We start from the raw sequence: 16,059 nt of genomic DNA, 5'->3' as shown, positions 1-16,059 counted from the left end.
ACAAACAAACAAACAAACATGTTTCAATGCATTCCCCCCCCCCCCACATCTATGATGACTACAGTTCCCATTATCCTGTAATGGAGAATTGGTGTATTTTAGAATGATTTGTACAACTTCCGGGAGTTCGATTTCTCTTGTTTTTGTGATAACATCCGGTGTTTCAAGTTATTCTTTCAGGCGGTGTAGGAATGCATTCGCAGTTGTCGCAATTCTCGCACTTCTTATGATAATTCCCCACTTTCACATAAAAGTACAATTTGAAGTTCGAGATGACCATCCCCACTTAGCAGAACATTGCAAGCACATTAGGGGTGCATCAAACGCCCCCTTTTTTGCGAAAGTTTCAAAAACATAACGGCGATAGGACAGATGTGTTCGAATACATGAAAAAACATTTCTCATTTTTTTTCAGAATTTTCAGTCATCATCTTGGGGGTCCACATCAGGGTCAAAGTTCAGGCACGCAGCTCCTGTGCATTTTTCAGAATAAGTGTTATTTTTCACTGTATAGTGATCAAAACTTGTGTCTGGTGGTGAAATAATTCTGACATATCAATGTACTGCTCCTTTGGTGATGTTTGTAACAAGGTTGGCTTGTAATTTGTTGGCACAGTTTCCCGGAAAATGGTATTTTTTCCCAGAAATTGTGTTTTCCCGGAGAATTTGACACGCGGCAGATCATGAATGTAAAAGTTTGGACGATTTGGACAGTTTGGACTGTAAAAGTTTGGACAAAGGAACTTGGACTATTGCCTATTGGGCGCTTTGGTACAGATTTCGGAAAGCCTCACTTCCCCAAGGACATTCACTTGACATCTAGCCTATCTGACTTTGTCTCGGTTGATTCTTGGTTTGTGTTCCGAGAACTTGAACTGGACGATTCATTCTTAACTTATGAAGTGAGTGAGTGGGCAACACTTCCAGCCTATGTGGATTCAAAATCTAAAACCAAGCACTCAATGCAACTAATGATGCGGCTGAACGTCTAATAAAACTCGGAACGGACTGTCTCGGTGCAGCTGGGTCTGAAGAACACTTTCAGAATGTGCAACAAGTCACTGAGAATGACAGGAAAGAGAATCCGAATCTCCAGAAACGCTTGAAACTTGATCATTAATGATATTATATGAGTACCTTGATGAATACACATAATTCTGGGTAATAAAGCCGTGAATTTGACAGAACCGAGGCATTTGTTACTATTTTGTTGTTTTTTTCTGGGAAAATCACCAGTTTCCCACTTTTCCGGCAAATTTCCCGGAAAATTTGATTGGCTCTATATCACTGGAACATCACCAAAGGAGCAGTACATTGATGCATAAGAATTATTTCACCACCAGATACAAGTTTTGATCACTATACAGTGAAAAATAACGCTTATTCTGAAAAATGCGCTAGAGCTGCGTGCCTGAACTTTGACCCCGATGTGGACCCCCAAGATGATGACCGAAAATTCTGAAAAAAATGAGAAATGTTTTTTCATGTATTCGAACACATCTGTCCTATCGCCGTTATGTTTTTCAAACTTTCGCAAAAAAAGGGGGCGTTTGATGCACCCAAGCACACCCCAAGAACAACCACCACTTTTCGACTCATTCCATCCACTTTTTGACAAACAGACACACACAAAACCAAATTGTATATGCAGTAGTATGATTTTCCGTCAACGGAGAGTCGCAGCTCCACTCTAATCATAGCATATGATGTTTATGACGTAGAAAAGAGTTGTGAAAATATCTGATGGATTGTTATGTGATGTACAATTTCCCAATTACATCCCTAATCTCCCAAGGTTGGAGCCTTTAATGGTCTGGCTAACCTCAACACCCTTGAGCTCTTTGACAACAGCCTCACCGCTATCCCTTCAACGACTTTTGCCTACCTGTCCAAGCTGAGAGAGTTGTGGTTGAGGAACAACCCGATCGAGAGCATTCCCTCGTATGCGTTCAATCGGATTCGTACGCTGCGGCGCCTGGATCTCAGCGAACTTCGCAAGCTGGAATATATTTCCGACGGTGCTTTCGAGGTGCAATAACCACCCCACGATTTATTGTCATAATTATTATTTTTACATGTAACAAAATGTATTATTTTTACATTATGTTACATGAAACTTGGTGGACATGTGTGGGTGTGTGACGAGGAAGAATTGATTCGATTTTGGTGAAGATCCGCATCCGCATACGAGAATTATTTTAATTTTTTTTAAAGTGATTCTTCACCATTGAAAGATGTCGCCAAATTGGAAGAAGTCATGGAAGGGTTGTGACAGAACTTAGTGGATGAGTTGGTTAGATGACAAGAAGAGGCGAATTCGATTTTGGTTCAGATCCAGATCCAGATCGTGCCAATCAGTGGGATACAAAACGGAAACTGTTCAGCCTGGAAGAGGTACGCCTCTCCCGAGTGCCTTTCTAGTTTTCATTTGAAATTGAATTTGAAATTCATTTGAAATTCATTTGAAATTGCCCGTTAAGACCCCGCCAGCAGTGACAACAAGGGTCTACTCTCAATATGGGAGGTGAAAAACAATCTGGAGACCCTCAACAAGGGTCTAGAAAAATTAAAACAAAGTCAGCCTTAGAGCCCTCTGGTGTGAGCGTTCAGGATACTGAACATATAACAAGGCCCGAGGAGGTTATACTGAGGAGGGGCGTGGGGGTGGAGAGGGTGCACATCTTGCTCCATCTTACTCTGCTTTCTTTCTTGCCTTGATCTGTCTGTCGTCTCACTCATTCCTGAGTTTCATTCCACCCTCTCCGACCCCCGCCACTTTGACCACCCCCATACATCATCACTTTCATCTTCTTTCTCTCAATATTTTCTTGATGGTTCCCCACACTTTCACTACGCCATTTTTTTGTTCAACACCCACCATCTCGTGTACTTATTTTTCTTTTCAATCTTGATCTCGACCTTGCCATTCCCATTGCTCGACATCGAGACGTTATGTCAATCAAACTTTGACGTTCAGCCAACATCCGGTGACCGCTGGACATACTCATTTTCTTGGCAGCCTTTTTCTTTTCCTCTTCCATGAGCTTGTACAGATGAACCTTGCATGTCTAACAAGAATTTATCCCTTTTTGTTCACCCTTACCTTTTAGGACCTGGGTCAACTAAGACATCTGAACTTAGGAATGTGTGGCCTCAGAGACGTCCCAAATCTTTCACCTCTCCTGCGGCTCGAGGAGCTGGAATTATCAGGGAACTGGCTCCTTGTTATCCGCTCTGGGGCATTCCTGGGCCTGGGAAACCTCAAGAATCTGTGGCTGATGCACTCACAGGTAGTCATGTAAAAGGTGATGGGAGGAGAAGAATTGGAGAACTTGGAGATAACGGAGGGGAGGTGATGTGGGAATGAAATTGAGAGAGATTAATAGCTCTCTACAGGTAACTAATGATTCCAATTATATTTCTCTCACAATTTCTTCTCGGTAAATTATGTGGCCGAGAAAAAGTTGTTTTTTAAACAGGTGAGCACGTTTTGTAAAATTGTCACACGATTCGTCTTTTGTTCGGGTGATGGATGAATGGTTATTAACCGGTCATAGACTCCTAATTATCCAGCTAGGGTGTCAGTCAAAGTCAACCTGTATTTAGAAACAAGAAAATCACACAATTGTTCAATCTCTATTGGTGCTTCCAGTCGAACATAACGCCGGCTTCGGAAGATCTCTCCATGTGGGGAAGCGAGACCGAACTGTTTTAGTTTACTGTTAAAACATTATTATTAAAACTGGGGTTAAGCAGTTGGTTCACTTTGTCTGTGCATCCACAAACATCAGTTTATGATTGAGGAACAAGTGGATTTAAATTGAATGTTATATTTTGAACACAAATCGAAAAAATGAACCGATAGTTCAGTAGTATTGTGGCTCTGAATTTGTATCGATCGTGTGCAGAGAGGATGTAGTTGTTTTACTGTCTGGCTGGCAGTCAAACAAAACTGAAAATCATTTCAAACAGGAAACTTACTGTTTCTCGTGACGTCATAAAGGATACAAACAACAGGTGCGACAAATTAATGTAACGTGTTAGCGTTAGATAAGGTGGTGTTGAAGACGCTGCGTCAACGGCGGAAAACTTCCGAAATTCTCCACGACCTTTAAAATCTTTATTTTATTTCAATTGATTTATATACTTGAACACGAGAACACAAATCACCTTTTTAAACAATTTCAAAACCCTTCCCTTTCGTCGCACTTGGACAAAATATTACGCCATTTTACGTCATCTCGACCAAGCAAATTTGCTGCTCGCAGACCCCGCCCATATCATTGTTTCTTAAGACTGCATCGGGTAAGGTGTTTGATGAACTCTCTAATTTACATTGAAACATCTTTACTGTTAAAGTTCGAGAACGAAATTTCGATGTGAAATTGAAAAAATCTCTGAAAAATCCTTAAAGTGTGTTTTGAATTTGGTTACACGCCCTGTATGTACGAGGGAGGGTAAATCAAAAAGTAAACGGAGTTTTCTGAATAAATTTTAAAAAGAAAATTCCCTTTACTTTTTGATTTCCCCACACAACATCACACAACGATGTGAATGTTGTGTGATGTCATTTATACTCCACAACTGTGACTACATATGCAGTACTGCAACTCTATTCTTAGACATAAATAATTATCAGCCTGAACCTAGGAATATGTCCAACAAGATGCTGCAGAGCTAGCGCGCGTGCGCACATACACACACACACACACACACACACACACACACACACACACACACACACACACACACACACACACACACACACACCTGTAATCTGTCTCGTCTGGCTTCGAGTCCTGGTTAATTGGTGCTTCCCAGGCAGGGTGGTGCATCATTGTGTGCTCCGTCCCTCGGACGGATGATCAGCTTGGGGCCTTGTCGAAGAGCACTGGCTGGTGGACGTTGCTCGCTGTCTTTTGACGAACGGTAGCTGGAGTTATTAACGACAATCTGGATAAGTTACAAATTGATATCCTATCAGGCCCAGGGAGGAGGTGGGCACCACCAGATGTATTCGCTCAGAAAACGCGAATCGAGCACAGGACAGGTGGTGGTGGTGATGATGATGATGATTGATGATGAGAGGGATATACAGAACATGGAGGCCACTTGGTTCTCCGTGCCTAAGCTGCACATTCAAACATAAATCGGAAAAATGAGTTAATTTGGATGTAAAATAAATTATGGCCAGATTAGAAATTATTTGGAATCGATCTTTGGGCTCTTTCATGAAATTTCATATTGGGTCGAACGAATGATGGATATGACCGTGTAACACTTCACAGAGCTTTCTTTGGCCTTCCAATCTGTTTTCTTGACCGCCTGTGCATTAAACCAGTCGGTCAGCCACGAAGGCCCACTTTGTGCATTTATGGCCAAGTGACAATGAGTGACGTTAAAAAGAAGGTTGTACTTGCATTTTTGCAGTCGAGAAGGATCAGTGATGTCACTGTTTAAGGTATCGTCAGTCATGGGATGAAACATGCCTGAGAGCCTGAGACAGATGCACTTCTGGTTATGGCGGTCCTCTTTCTCCTCAGTTAACAACATCAACCTAATAACGAAATGAACTGAAAGGAAATAAAGTGGATCAACCTCGTGATTAAAAAAATGTCCTCTCAATGTGACGACAGCACTGAAGCTACACCCATGGCCACCAAGACCAGGATTTGGAGGACTTTTCTGATGTAATTGAGGAAGCTCACAAATCTCAGCCTTATCGAGTAGTTAATTGAAGCCGTGAGTAAACCGATGTTCTCTCTAAGCCACTCGGCTCACTCAGCCACGTAACACAGTGTAAACGAGACTGGAGATTCATAAACAATATGGAGGAGATGGGGATGGAATACCACTTCAGAATTGGAGAACTAGACAAGTCATGTCAATTACACACATCAGTGAGGAAGCCTTGGCTCTTATTTCATGGACCACTCAGGAAACGTGACCTGTGAGGTCCACAAAAGTTTTTCCACTCGAATCTGACATCACTGATCATATGGTGGGTTTTGTGTGCTCAAAGGACACTTCATGGAATGCAATATCTCACTCCACACAGGCTGCCTGCATTTTAAGCTAATTTGTCTTGATGATTAATCCTAATGACCTCAGGGCATGTATTTTTTTTATTAATACGTGTTATTTTTAATTAGTATTAACATGCATTTTAGCCTTCGGACTTTGACAAGCTTTGCATGGACGTACACTATTGCCTTTGGACCAAATTATATGTTCAAAGTATGAGGTTTAAAATGCTGAGGTTATGTACTTTCCCTTCCGAGCTTTTTATCGTTGGAGAGCTCTCTTTTATCGTTTTTATCTCTCTCTCTCTCTCTCTCTCTCTCTCTGTCTCTCTCTCTCTCTCTCTCTCTCTCTCTCTCTCTCTCTCTCTCTCTCTCTCTCTCTCTCTCTCTCTCTCTCTCTCTCTCTCTCTCTGAACAACTCTCTCTCTCTCTCTCTCTCTCTCTCTCTGAACAACTCTCTCTCTCTCTCTCTCTCTCTCTCTCCATCTCCATCTCCATCTCCATCTCCATCTCCATCTCCATCTCCATCTCCATCTCCATCTCCATCTCCATCTCCATCTCCATCTCCATCTCCATCTCCATCTCCATCTCCCTCTCTCTCTCTACATCTCTCTCTCTCTCTCTCTCTCTCTCTCTCTCTCTCTCTCTACATCTCTCTCTCTCTCTACATCTCTCTCTCTCTCTCTCTCTCTCTCTCTCTCTCTCTCTCTCTCTCTCTCTCTCTCTCTCTCTCTCTCTCTCTCTCTCTCTCTCTCTCTCTCTCTACATCTCTCTCTCTCTCTCTCTCTCTCTCTCTCTCTCTCTCTCTCTCTCTCTCTCTCTCTCTCTCTCTCTCTCTACATCTCTCTCTCTCTCTACATCTCTCTCTCTCTCTACATCTCTCTCTCTCTCTCTCTCTCTCTCTCTCTACCTCTCTCTCTCTCTCTCTCTCTCTCTCTCTCTCTACCTCTCTCTCTCTCTTTCTGACTCTCTCTCTCTCTCTCTCTCTCTCTGTCTCTCTCTCTCTGTCTCTCTCTCTCTCTCTCTCTCTCTCTCTCTCTCTCTCTATCTCTATCTCTATCTCTCTCTCTCTCTCTCTCTCTCTCTCTCTCTCTCTCTCTCTCTCTCTCTCTCTCTCTCTCTCTCTCTCTCTCTCTCTCTCTCTCTCTCTCTCTCTCTCTCTCTACATCTCTCTCTCTCTCTCTCTCTCTCTCTCTCTCTCTCTCTCTCTCTCTCTCTCTCTCTCTCTCTCTCTCTCTCTCTCTCTCTCTCTCTCTCTCTCTCTCTACATCTCTCTCTCTCTCTCTCTCTCTCTCTCTCTCTCTCTCTCTCTCTCTCTCTCTCTCTCTCTCTCTCTCTCTCTCTCTCTCTCTCTCTCTCTCTCTCTCTCTCTCTCTCTCTCTCTCTCTCTCTCTCTCTCTCTCTCTCTCTCTCTCTCTCTCTCTCTCTCTCTCTCTCTCTCTCTCTCTCTCTCTCTCTCTCTCTCTCTCTCTCTCTCTCTCTCTCTCTCTCTCTCTCTCTCTCTCTCTCTCTCTCTCTCTCTCTCTCTCTCTCTCTCTCTCTCTCTCTCTCTCTCTCTCTCTCTCTCTCTCTCTCTCTCTCTCTCTCTCTCTCTCTCTCTCTCTCTCTCTCTCTCTCTCTCTCTCTCTCTCTCTCTCTCTCTCTCTCTCTCTCTCTCTCTCTCTCTCTCTCTCTCTCTCTCTCTCTCTCTCTCTCTCTCTCTCTCTCTCTCTCTCTCTCTCTCTCTCTCTCTCTCTCTCTCTCTCTCTCTCTCTCTCTCTCTCTCTCTCTCTCTCTCTCTCTCTCTCTCTCTCTCTCTCTCTCTCTCTCTCTCTCTCTCTCTCTCTCTCTCTCTCTCTCTCTCTCTCTCTCTCTCTCTCTACATCTCTCTCTCTCTCTCTCTCTCTCTGTACATCTCTCTCTCTCTCTACATCTCTCTCTGTACATCTCTCTCTCTGTACATCTCTCTCTGTACATCTCTCCCCATCTACATCTCTCCCTCCCCATCTATATCTTTCTCTCCCCATCTATACCTCTCTCTCCCCATCTATACCTCTCTCTCCCCATCTCTATCTGTCTCTCCCCATCTATACCTCTCTCACCCCATTTATATGTGTCTCCCCATCTATATATCTCTCTCCCCATCTATACCTCTCTCTCCCCATCTATACCTCTCTCTCCACATCTATACCTCTCTCTCCCCATCTTTACCTCTCTCTCCCCATCTTTACCTCTCTCTCCCCATCTATACCTCTCTCTCTCTCTCTCTCTCTCTCTCTCTCTCTCTCTCTCTCTCTCTCTCTCTCTCTCTCTCTCTCTCTCTCTCTCTCTCTCTTAATCTACGTCTCTCTCTCTTAATCTACGTCTCTCTCTCTCTTAATCTACGTCTCTCTCTCTTAATCTACGTCTCTCTCTCTTAATCTACGTCTCTCTCTCTTAATCTACGTCTCTCTCTCTTAATCTACGTCTCACTCTCTTAATCTACGTCACTCTCTCTTAATCTACGTCACTCTCTCTTAATCTACGTCACTCTCTCTTAATCTACGTCACTCTCTCTTAATCTACGTCACTCTCTCTTAATCTACGTCACTCTCCCTCCCCTCTATATCTCTCTCTCTCCATCTATACCCCTCTCTCCCCATCTATACCTCTCTCTCCCCATCTATACCTCTCTCCCCATCTATATATCTCTCTCCCCATCTATATATCTCTCTGCCCATCTATATCTCTCTCTCGCCATATCTATCTCTCTCTCTCTCTCTCTCTCTCTCTCTCTCTCTCTCTCTCTCTCTCTCTCTCTCTCTCTCTCTCTCTCTCTCTCTCTCTCTCTCTCTCTCTCTCTCTCTCTCTCTCTCTCTCTCTCTCTCTCTCTCTCTCTCTCTCTCTCTCTCTCTCTCTCTCTCTCTCTCTCTCTCTCTCTCTCTCTCTCTCTCTCTCTCTCTCTCTCTCTCTCTCTCTCTCTCTCTCTCTCTCTCTCTCTCTCTCTCTCTCTCTCTCTCCTTGTTGGTTACCTCATTTCCGAGGACATGACCATGTTCCCTGACTTGACAATCCCAGGTGTGCTTGCACGCCATCCGTGGTTGTGCATTATTGATCACTAACTTCAGATAGAACAAACATTCTGATAAGCCCTTTTCGCACATCCTGAAAATGACTCCTTCAGGAGTCTTATTAAAATCCATAATCTATATTGGTGAGCTTAATATGAGCAAACTCGGTGTCCACAGGTTACAATGTCATATGTACTGTCTCATGTCAGAACAACCACAGTTTTTACCCAATGAAGATATTCCACCAACCATTTCCCACATGACGAATTACAACATGCCAGTACGTATTGAATTCCTCGTAGTTATCGAATCCAATTATTAAGATAGATTATGAGCATGCACATTTCTTATTTATTTACACTGTTATTCCAGGTGTCAGGATAACGAAGAGCAATTGCCTCTGAACTCCTTGCTCCTGGGTTTGATTCCAAATCAATTTGAACTGCCATCTCGTACTGCACCATCACCACCTTGGGGGTCGATGCCAAGCCGGCTGTTTCTCCTGCTTGCACGTACTAATGGACAAGCATTCAACATCCAGTGAATGTTTCCAAGAGTGGACCATTAAACTGATACCCTGGAGAAATTTCAAATCCTGTATGTTGTTCGAGATTGAAGACACCCTCCCACCCTCCTCCCCAGGTCCCCTCTCAATTATTCACTATGCCAACAAGTAACGGTACAAGCTGTGAAACTACTTACTTATTGAAAGCTTTTATAATAAGTCTATACTAATAAATTTGTGTGTGTGTCTCTCCACCATAACTTCAAAACCATGAAACTTATCAGCCTGAAACTTTGCATGCATACTAAGGGAACTCCAAGGGAGTACATGAGTGAAAATTAGGTGTTTGGGTTAATTAAAACACTCCTTTTGAGGATAATTAACAGATTAATTTAATTATCCTTTATCAAGGCTCATCGTTGGTCACCTTGCTCTCCCTTGCTGGGGTCTTAAGCCGCCATTTTGATCGGCCTGCTCAACAATCCCTTTAGTTGGAACAGGCCACAACAGTTTATTAAGGATAAAGTTTTTATTTCCACTTTCCTCACTTATATCATTGATTGCCTGATCACAACTACGAATTACTGGATACATTGCAATGCTTATAAACACCCGGAGACGCCAGCGTTCATGGCTTTATTTAATTTGTGCACATGCCATAATATAACCTCTACAATCTCTTAACTCAATCCAAATTAAAAAATGTAAGCTCCGGAATTGAACTTGGCAACAGTTCCAATTGCTAAAAAAAAAGTATTCATTTGTCTAATTTGGACATAGTTTGACATTTTGGGCGTCTTAAGGAGGTGGGGGGAGGGGGGGTGTTTAATATGACGGATCGGTGATCGCCAATCACTTGCCAAGCCAGCCGTTCCTTGTCAACTGTTTCGCTGGAGTGCTTAAGCCACTTGGTGAGTGCTTTACAATATTTGCAGTCACTGAATACTGTATATCAATCGATTTGAACAAAGTTCAGAGGCCACTCACCTGGATTTGGCCCTACGTTGGTCTGCGGTGCATCATGTGGTGGCTCGCTTGCTGAAAATGTGCAATTTTATTTTACATCATGTTTCCCCTTTTTGTATGATCTTCTTTCATGATTTAACCCATCACTTCAGCATAGATAGGAACATGTAAGAAATTGAATGTTTCATTTATAAAAGTTTCTTCAATCGTTGGATTGCTTGGTTCAAAACACTTAGCAAGTACTCTTTCGAGTTAGGAAGGCAATACTGCAGTTCGATTCCAGAGTTAGGAAAGCAATACCGCGGTTCCATACCGGAGTTAGGAAAGCAATACCGCGGTTCCATACCGGAGTTAGGAAGGCAATACCGCGGTTCGATACCGGAGTTAGGAAGGCAATACTGTGGTTTGATACCAGAGTTTGGAAGGCAAAATAAATTTAGATGACTACAATGAGTTAAAAATGTTTCAGTTGTTTCAAAGCAATGAATCACCACATCACAGCAGGACAGCCGAGAGTTTCAAAGCTGTCTAGCCTGGGTTTGAATCCGACCCAGCTTTAAACTGTCATCCTGGTGTTTCACAGAACGGGTGATTCATCAATGTGTGTGCAGTCTCTCGGATGGATGTTAAACTGGGCGTCACATCTGCTGGAATCCCGCCCCCCCCCCTCCCCGCCGCCTCCTCTCTCCCAGCGCACTCTCCTCACCCCTTTCTCAAACTCTCACTCCTATCCCTCTCTCTCCCACCCCTCTCCATTTCCTCTCCTCTACCCCTTCCCTCTCACCCACCCCATCTCTCTCCATCTCCTCCCCTCTACCCCTTTCCTCTCCCTTCCCTCTCACCCACCCTACCCAGCTCCCCCTGCATCTCCACCCCTCCCCCTCTTTTAAATGGACTGTTAAGGACTGACGGTTTAGTTTTGAATTTAAAACTGTTTCTCCATAGGGTAGCATGTACGAATCAGATTTGGAGTGAGCCAAACGGAAAGGTCCAAAGATCGCTGCATGTGCGAGCACGCACGCAGGCAGGCCTTTGGCAGGTAGATGGCATGGGTTTTAAATGCTCCTGCCTGGTTTTATATAGAACGTGGTCATTAAAAAGAAAATGTTGCTGTTTGGGCATGTTTAATTACCCTGCCTTCCCTTCCCCACACTGCCTTCCATTCCATTCCCCCGACGCTGTCTTCCCTTCCCCTCCTTTCTCACCATGTTGCCTTCCCTCACCTCCCCTCATGCTTACCTCCTCTCCCTCCCCAGTCCTCGCTCCCCCCTTCCAGAGTGTATCACGAGGTTTGGTGAGGCATCGCTGTCCCCACCCAACCCCTCCCCCCTTCACCCCTCCAAGCTCCCCCACCCTCTTCCTTCCACCTTGCTCCACCCACCCTCCCCTCTCTCTCCTCCCTTCCCTTTTTCTCCCCCCCCTCCCCGCCTTCATAATCCCATCAGCGAAGCGAGGGGTTGCATTTGCTCGTATTTTAATATGAGTGGAAGGTTGAGATTCTTGCCTGACCACATCTCTCTTCCTCTTAGATCCGGCAGATCGAGAGAAATGCTTTCGACGATCTCCGATCTCTTGTGGAACTCAACCTCGCACATAACAACCTCACTTCACTGCCACACGATCTGTTCACTCCCCTACCGGCACTGCACCGTGTGCAGCTGCACCACAACCCCTGGAGATGCAACTGCGATGCTCTGTGGCTCTCGTGGTGGCTCAGAGAAACGGGAGCCGAGGGGTGGAGAGATCGAGGGCCTGGAGGAGATAGTACAGGATCTGGAGGAAACACGAGCTGTTGCGCGCGATGCCGTTCACCGCCGAGGCTCCGATCTCGGTAAGAGGAAACATGTGAAGAGAAATTGAAAAGGCGAATGGAAGGGACGAATAGGCAGTGGAATAGATAATGGGGTCACAGGAGAGACAGACAGACAGACAGACAGACAGACAGACAGACAGAGACAACAGCAGAAAAGAAATAGCAAATAACGAAGGGAGTGGGAAGGGGGGGAAACAAGGAGAGGAAAAAGGAAGAGCTTGTATGTGTAACATGGGTATCAGTCATTTAAAAGGGTGGATGGGACAATTCAAGGTGATTGGAAAGGAAATGGTGGAAGACATCATAAAGGGAAATGCATCAGTGAGAAAGAACAATGGAAAATGTAAATTACATCATATTAATTAATTAAAGTAAACCTATTTTCAAGGTCCATTCTATTTAACTTGATAACCTCCTGATAATTGTGTGTACAATCTCTATCAACTTGTGCTGTTTAGAAATGCATTGTAATTTGTGTAATTGCTCGTCATCATCACCTATTGTCATTGTACCTCCATTTTCAAGCTAATTTCTCTTTTGTAGCTGCCATATTCAACCTAGTGATTTATTGAAATCTATCCAACATAATCCCCACATTACATATCCCATTCCCGGTGTAAAGTTTAATCGCCAGACTGCTGGAAGTGATCATCACACCATGTTCTCCTGTATTTATATTTCTACTAATCTCCTCCACCACTTTGATATTCCCCAACTCTTACTCCACCCTCTCCCCCCTCCTCCTCCCTTCTGCCCCATCTGCAGGTACATCGGTGAGTTGGATCAAAGTCACTTCACGTGTTATGCTCCGGTCATCGTCGAACCACCCGCCGATCACAACGTCACTGAAGGCATGGCCGTTGAACTTCGCTGTCGAGCATCTGCAACTACTTCGGTCTCGTGGTTTACTCCCAATGGAACTCTCGTCACACATGGACCATATCGGGTCCGAATCTCAGTTCTCAATGATGGGACTTTGAACTTCACCAATGTCACTTTGCAGGATACCGGGGTTTATACCTGTCTCGTGAGCAACGCGGCTGGAAACAGCTCTGCCACTGCAACCCTCAATGTTTCGTTGTCTGAAGGAGCTGGGGGCAGCTTTACCAGCTACTTCACCACAGTTACAGTGGAGACCAGTGAGCCAGGTGAAGGTGAAGAAGGAGCTGAAGGAGCAGGGAGTGCAGCAGGGGGTGGTAGCCCTGGACTAAGCCTCGGTGGACCAACACCACCATCTCAATGGAACGGCTCGGGTTATGGAAGCCGGACTGTAACAGTGTCTCCGAGAGACAGTTCAGTGGCTGTCGCAGAGGTCGGTAGAACCGGTGAAGATTTGGGGGATGGCACAATGACAGGCCTCGATGAAGTGATGCGAACAACAAAGATAATAATTGGATGCTTTGTTGCAATTACACTCATGGCTGCCGTAATGCTTGTGGTATTTTACAAGATGAGGAAGAATCACCAGCTAAACCATCACCATCACCACCACCACCACCATCCAGGCCTTCTTCCAGGCTCTCACCATCACCATCAGCTTGGCCAATCAGCGGGAGGGCGTGCTGTTGAGATTGTGAGCGTCGATGATGGAGGGCGTCCAGGTGGCTGCCCACTTTCTGAAGCCCTAGCCTTAGCACCAGCAGTTTCTATTTCATCTAAGCTGCAGCCCATGGATCCTCCTCCATCTCTTCCTCCACCACTTGCTCCACTTGTACCACCCCAAGAGCCACAAAACCCAAATCTGACACTTAAGAACTCTCTAGATGGGTTCTCCAAGGCTCAAACCTTATTGCTACCACCACCACCACCAACACAACCACCTCCTTCTTCTGGCCCACAATACACACAGATCCCTGGACCCCAAATGTCTGCCACCCAGCTTCCACACCTTCCTGGTCCTCAACCTCCCGGTCCTCAGCTTCTTGGGTCGATGCGTTGCTCCCTCCATGAGCCACTACTTATGAGAGTCGGCTCGAAAGAGAACATCCAGGAAACGCAGATTTGATGGTTCAGCAAACCAAGCTTGGAATTGTAAACTACAAGCCCGTGACTGAAGCTTTGATTATAATCTGTGATGGAGAACCCAAAGCAGACTGCATTTCATGAAACCAGTCTGACTTCACCTGCAAGCCTCGGCTACCGATAAATTTACAATTTTTGTGACCTGTTACAATTCCCAAATGCTGTGACATCCTTCACAAAGATAAGGAAATGGATGTAAATCTGGAGGAAGTTTTGGATAAACAGAGACAGCAGCATGGGAGGAAAAAAAACAACGAAGACATATATGATGTAATATATATGGCGCAGATATTGTCCGAACCGACATTCCGGATGTTACGACCCTGAACGGATTCTTGGTGCAGTATCAAGACGTTTCTGTTGTGCCACGTTTGCCCAGCCATTAGCTGGTTTTAACAGCCATGTACAGTGCAAGTACATTCACATAAGGGAAATGAGACAAAAGGAGGGAGGGATGGAAAGTGAGGGGGGTACACAATAGCAGGCTCTGATGCTATATTTTTGGTTCAAGTTCTTACGAAATAAGCAGCTGTTTTGGGTTCTAATCCCACTCCATTTTAACCTCCACTATGGATTATGCAGTGGATGCTGGATAATCGTCCAGGCAGGTGAACTAAGTGGGCAAAGTTGCCAAAATTTGAACTCGATTCCTTGGATTTCCAAGCATCGTGCCAACTTTTGTTACCATCGTCGTGCCAACAGGGCCCTGGGATTGGGAAGTCGAGCACAGGTTTGCGGTTATCGATGAATAATGTGTTGTTGTGGGGCATGAAGGAGAAGTGAATGAAAGCAAAAGTTTACAGTAAGCACCACTGCGTGAAAGTGCTTGCATCTCAAACAAAACACTCTGGGAAACGGATTTTCAGATTCCCACCGTGATCTGAAAGTTTGATAGACGGTGCTGCGCCCCAGGCGGCTGGAATCTAGCCATGAGAGACTGCTGCACAAGGTCAGGTTGACGATTGTTAAAAGCAACTTGAGTTACCCAGGTTGCAGATTTATTCCAAGTAGTTCATTAGCATGCCCTGGATTCTAATCCATAACCTGGTGATGAAAGGCTGGATTTTTGAATCGACTTTCATGCTCTAACTCTCCCTCTCCCCCCAATTAATTAACTCACCCATCTCTTATTGTTGTCTCGTATAAGGAATAGAATATGTCCCAAGACAAGAGAGACCGAATGATCCCAGAATGAATGAAAGGAAAACGGGAAAAAAAATTACAACTGAACAGATTATATTTTTCAATTTTCGAGTTTCCCTTCACTCTGCGAGTGAAAGTGTTCATTTAGCGTGTGTCCTAGTCTTCAATACAACCCTGGAATCTGGCATAAAGCTCGTCCTTGAAACATTTGTAGGGGAGATCTTTGATACCACAAGTTTGGTACCAAATCTTGAGTTGATGCGTGTTTGGTGTGTGGTTGAAGGAGTAGGGGGCAGGGGGGCAGTTTGGAGAGGTGGGTGCTACCCTCCGTAACAACTTCAGCGATTAAAATGCATATTTTCTCTTGGTTATGCATTAAACCTGTTGTTACTTAATAATCACTAATACTTTGGGTGAGAACCAAATATTTGACATGGGATCTTAAAATGGAGTTTGTACTTTGCAGAAACAAATGACCTGGTTTAAAAAAAAACAAAAAAAAAAATGCATTTTGAGATCTTTTTTCAAGGTCATCATGAATGAATGATGACCAAGCAG

General features: G+C 44.5%; 1 protein-coding gene across 2 annotated transcripts in view; it reads left to right on the top strand.

The window, feature by feature from the left end:
• The window catches only part of LOC147013445 (leucine-rich repeat-containing protein 4C-like), a 150,245-nt gene extending 134,232 nt beyond the window's left edge, over nucleotides 1–16,013 (top strand). For both annotated transcript variants that reach the window (XM_085855279.1, XM_085855280.1), the window contains 4 exons: nucleotides 1,796–2,029; nucleotides 3,111–3,290; nucleotides 12,053–12,354; nucleotides 13,102–16,013. In XM_085855279.1, the coding sequence (XP_085711405.1) occupies nucleotides 1,796–2,029; nucleotides 3,111–3,290; nucleotides 12,053–12,354; nucleotides 13,102–14,341 (1,956 nt within the window). In that variant the 3' untranslated portion in view covers nucleotides 14,342–16,013. The remainder of the gene's footprint in view (nucleotides 1–1,795; nucleotides 2,030–3,110; nucleotides 3,291–12,052; nucleotides 12,355–13,101) is intronic.
• Nucleotides 16,014–16,059: the final 46 nt, after the last annotated feature.

Source organism: Eptatretus burgeri, chromosome 14 (genome assembly GCF_056783735.1).
Source record: "Eptatretus burgeri isolate ZD-2024b chromosome 14, Ebu_testis_v1, whole genome shotgun sequence".
In the NCBI taxonomy this organism is placed as follows: Eukaryota; Metazoa; Chordata; class Myxini; order Myxiniformes; family Myxinidae; genus Eptatretus; species Eptatretus burgeri.
Note: the sequence above shows the minus strand (reverse complement) of the source record. Positions and strands in the feature narration are given on the sequence as shown.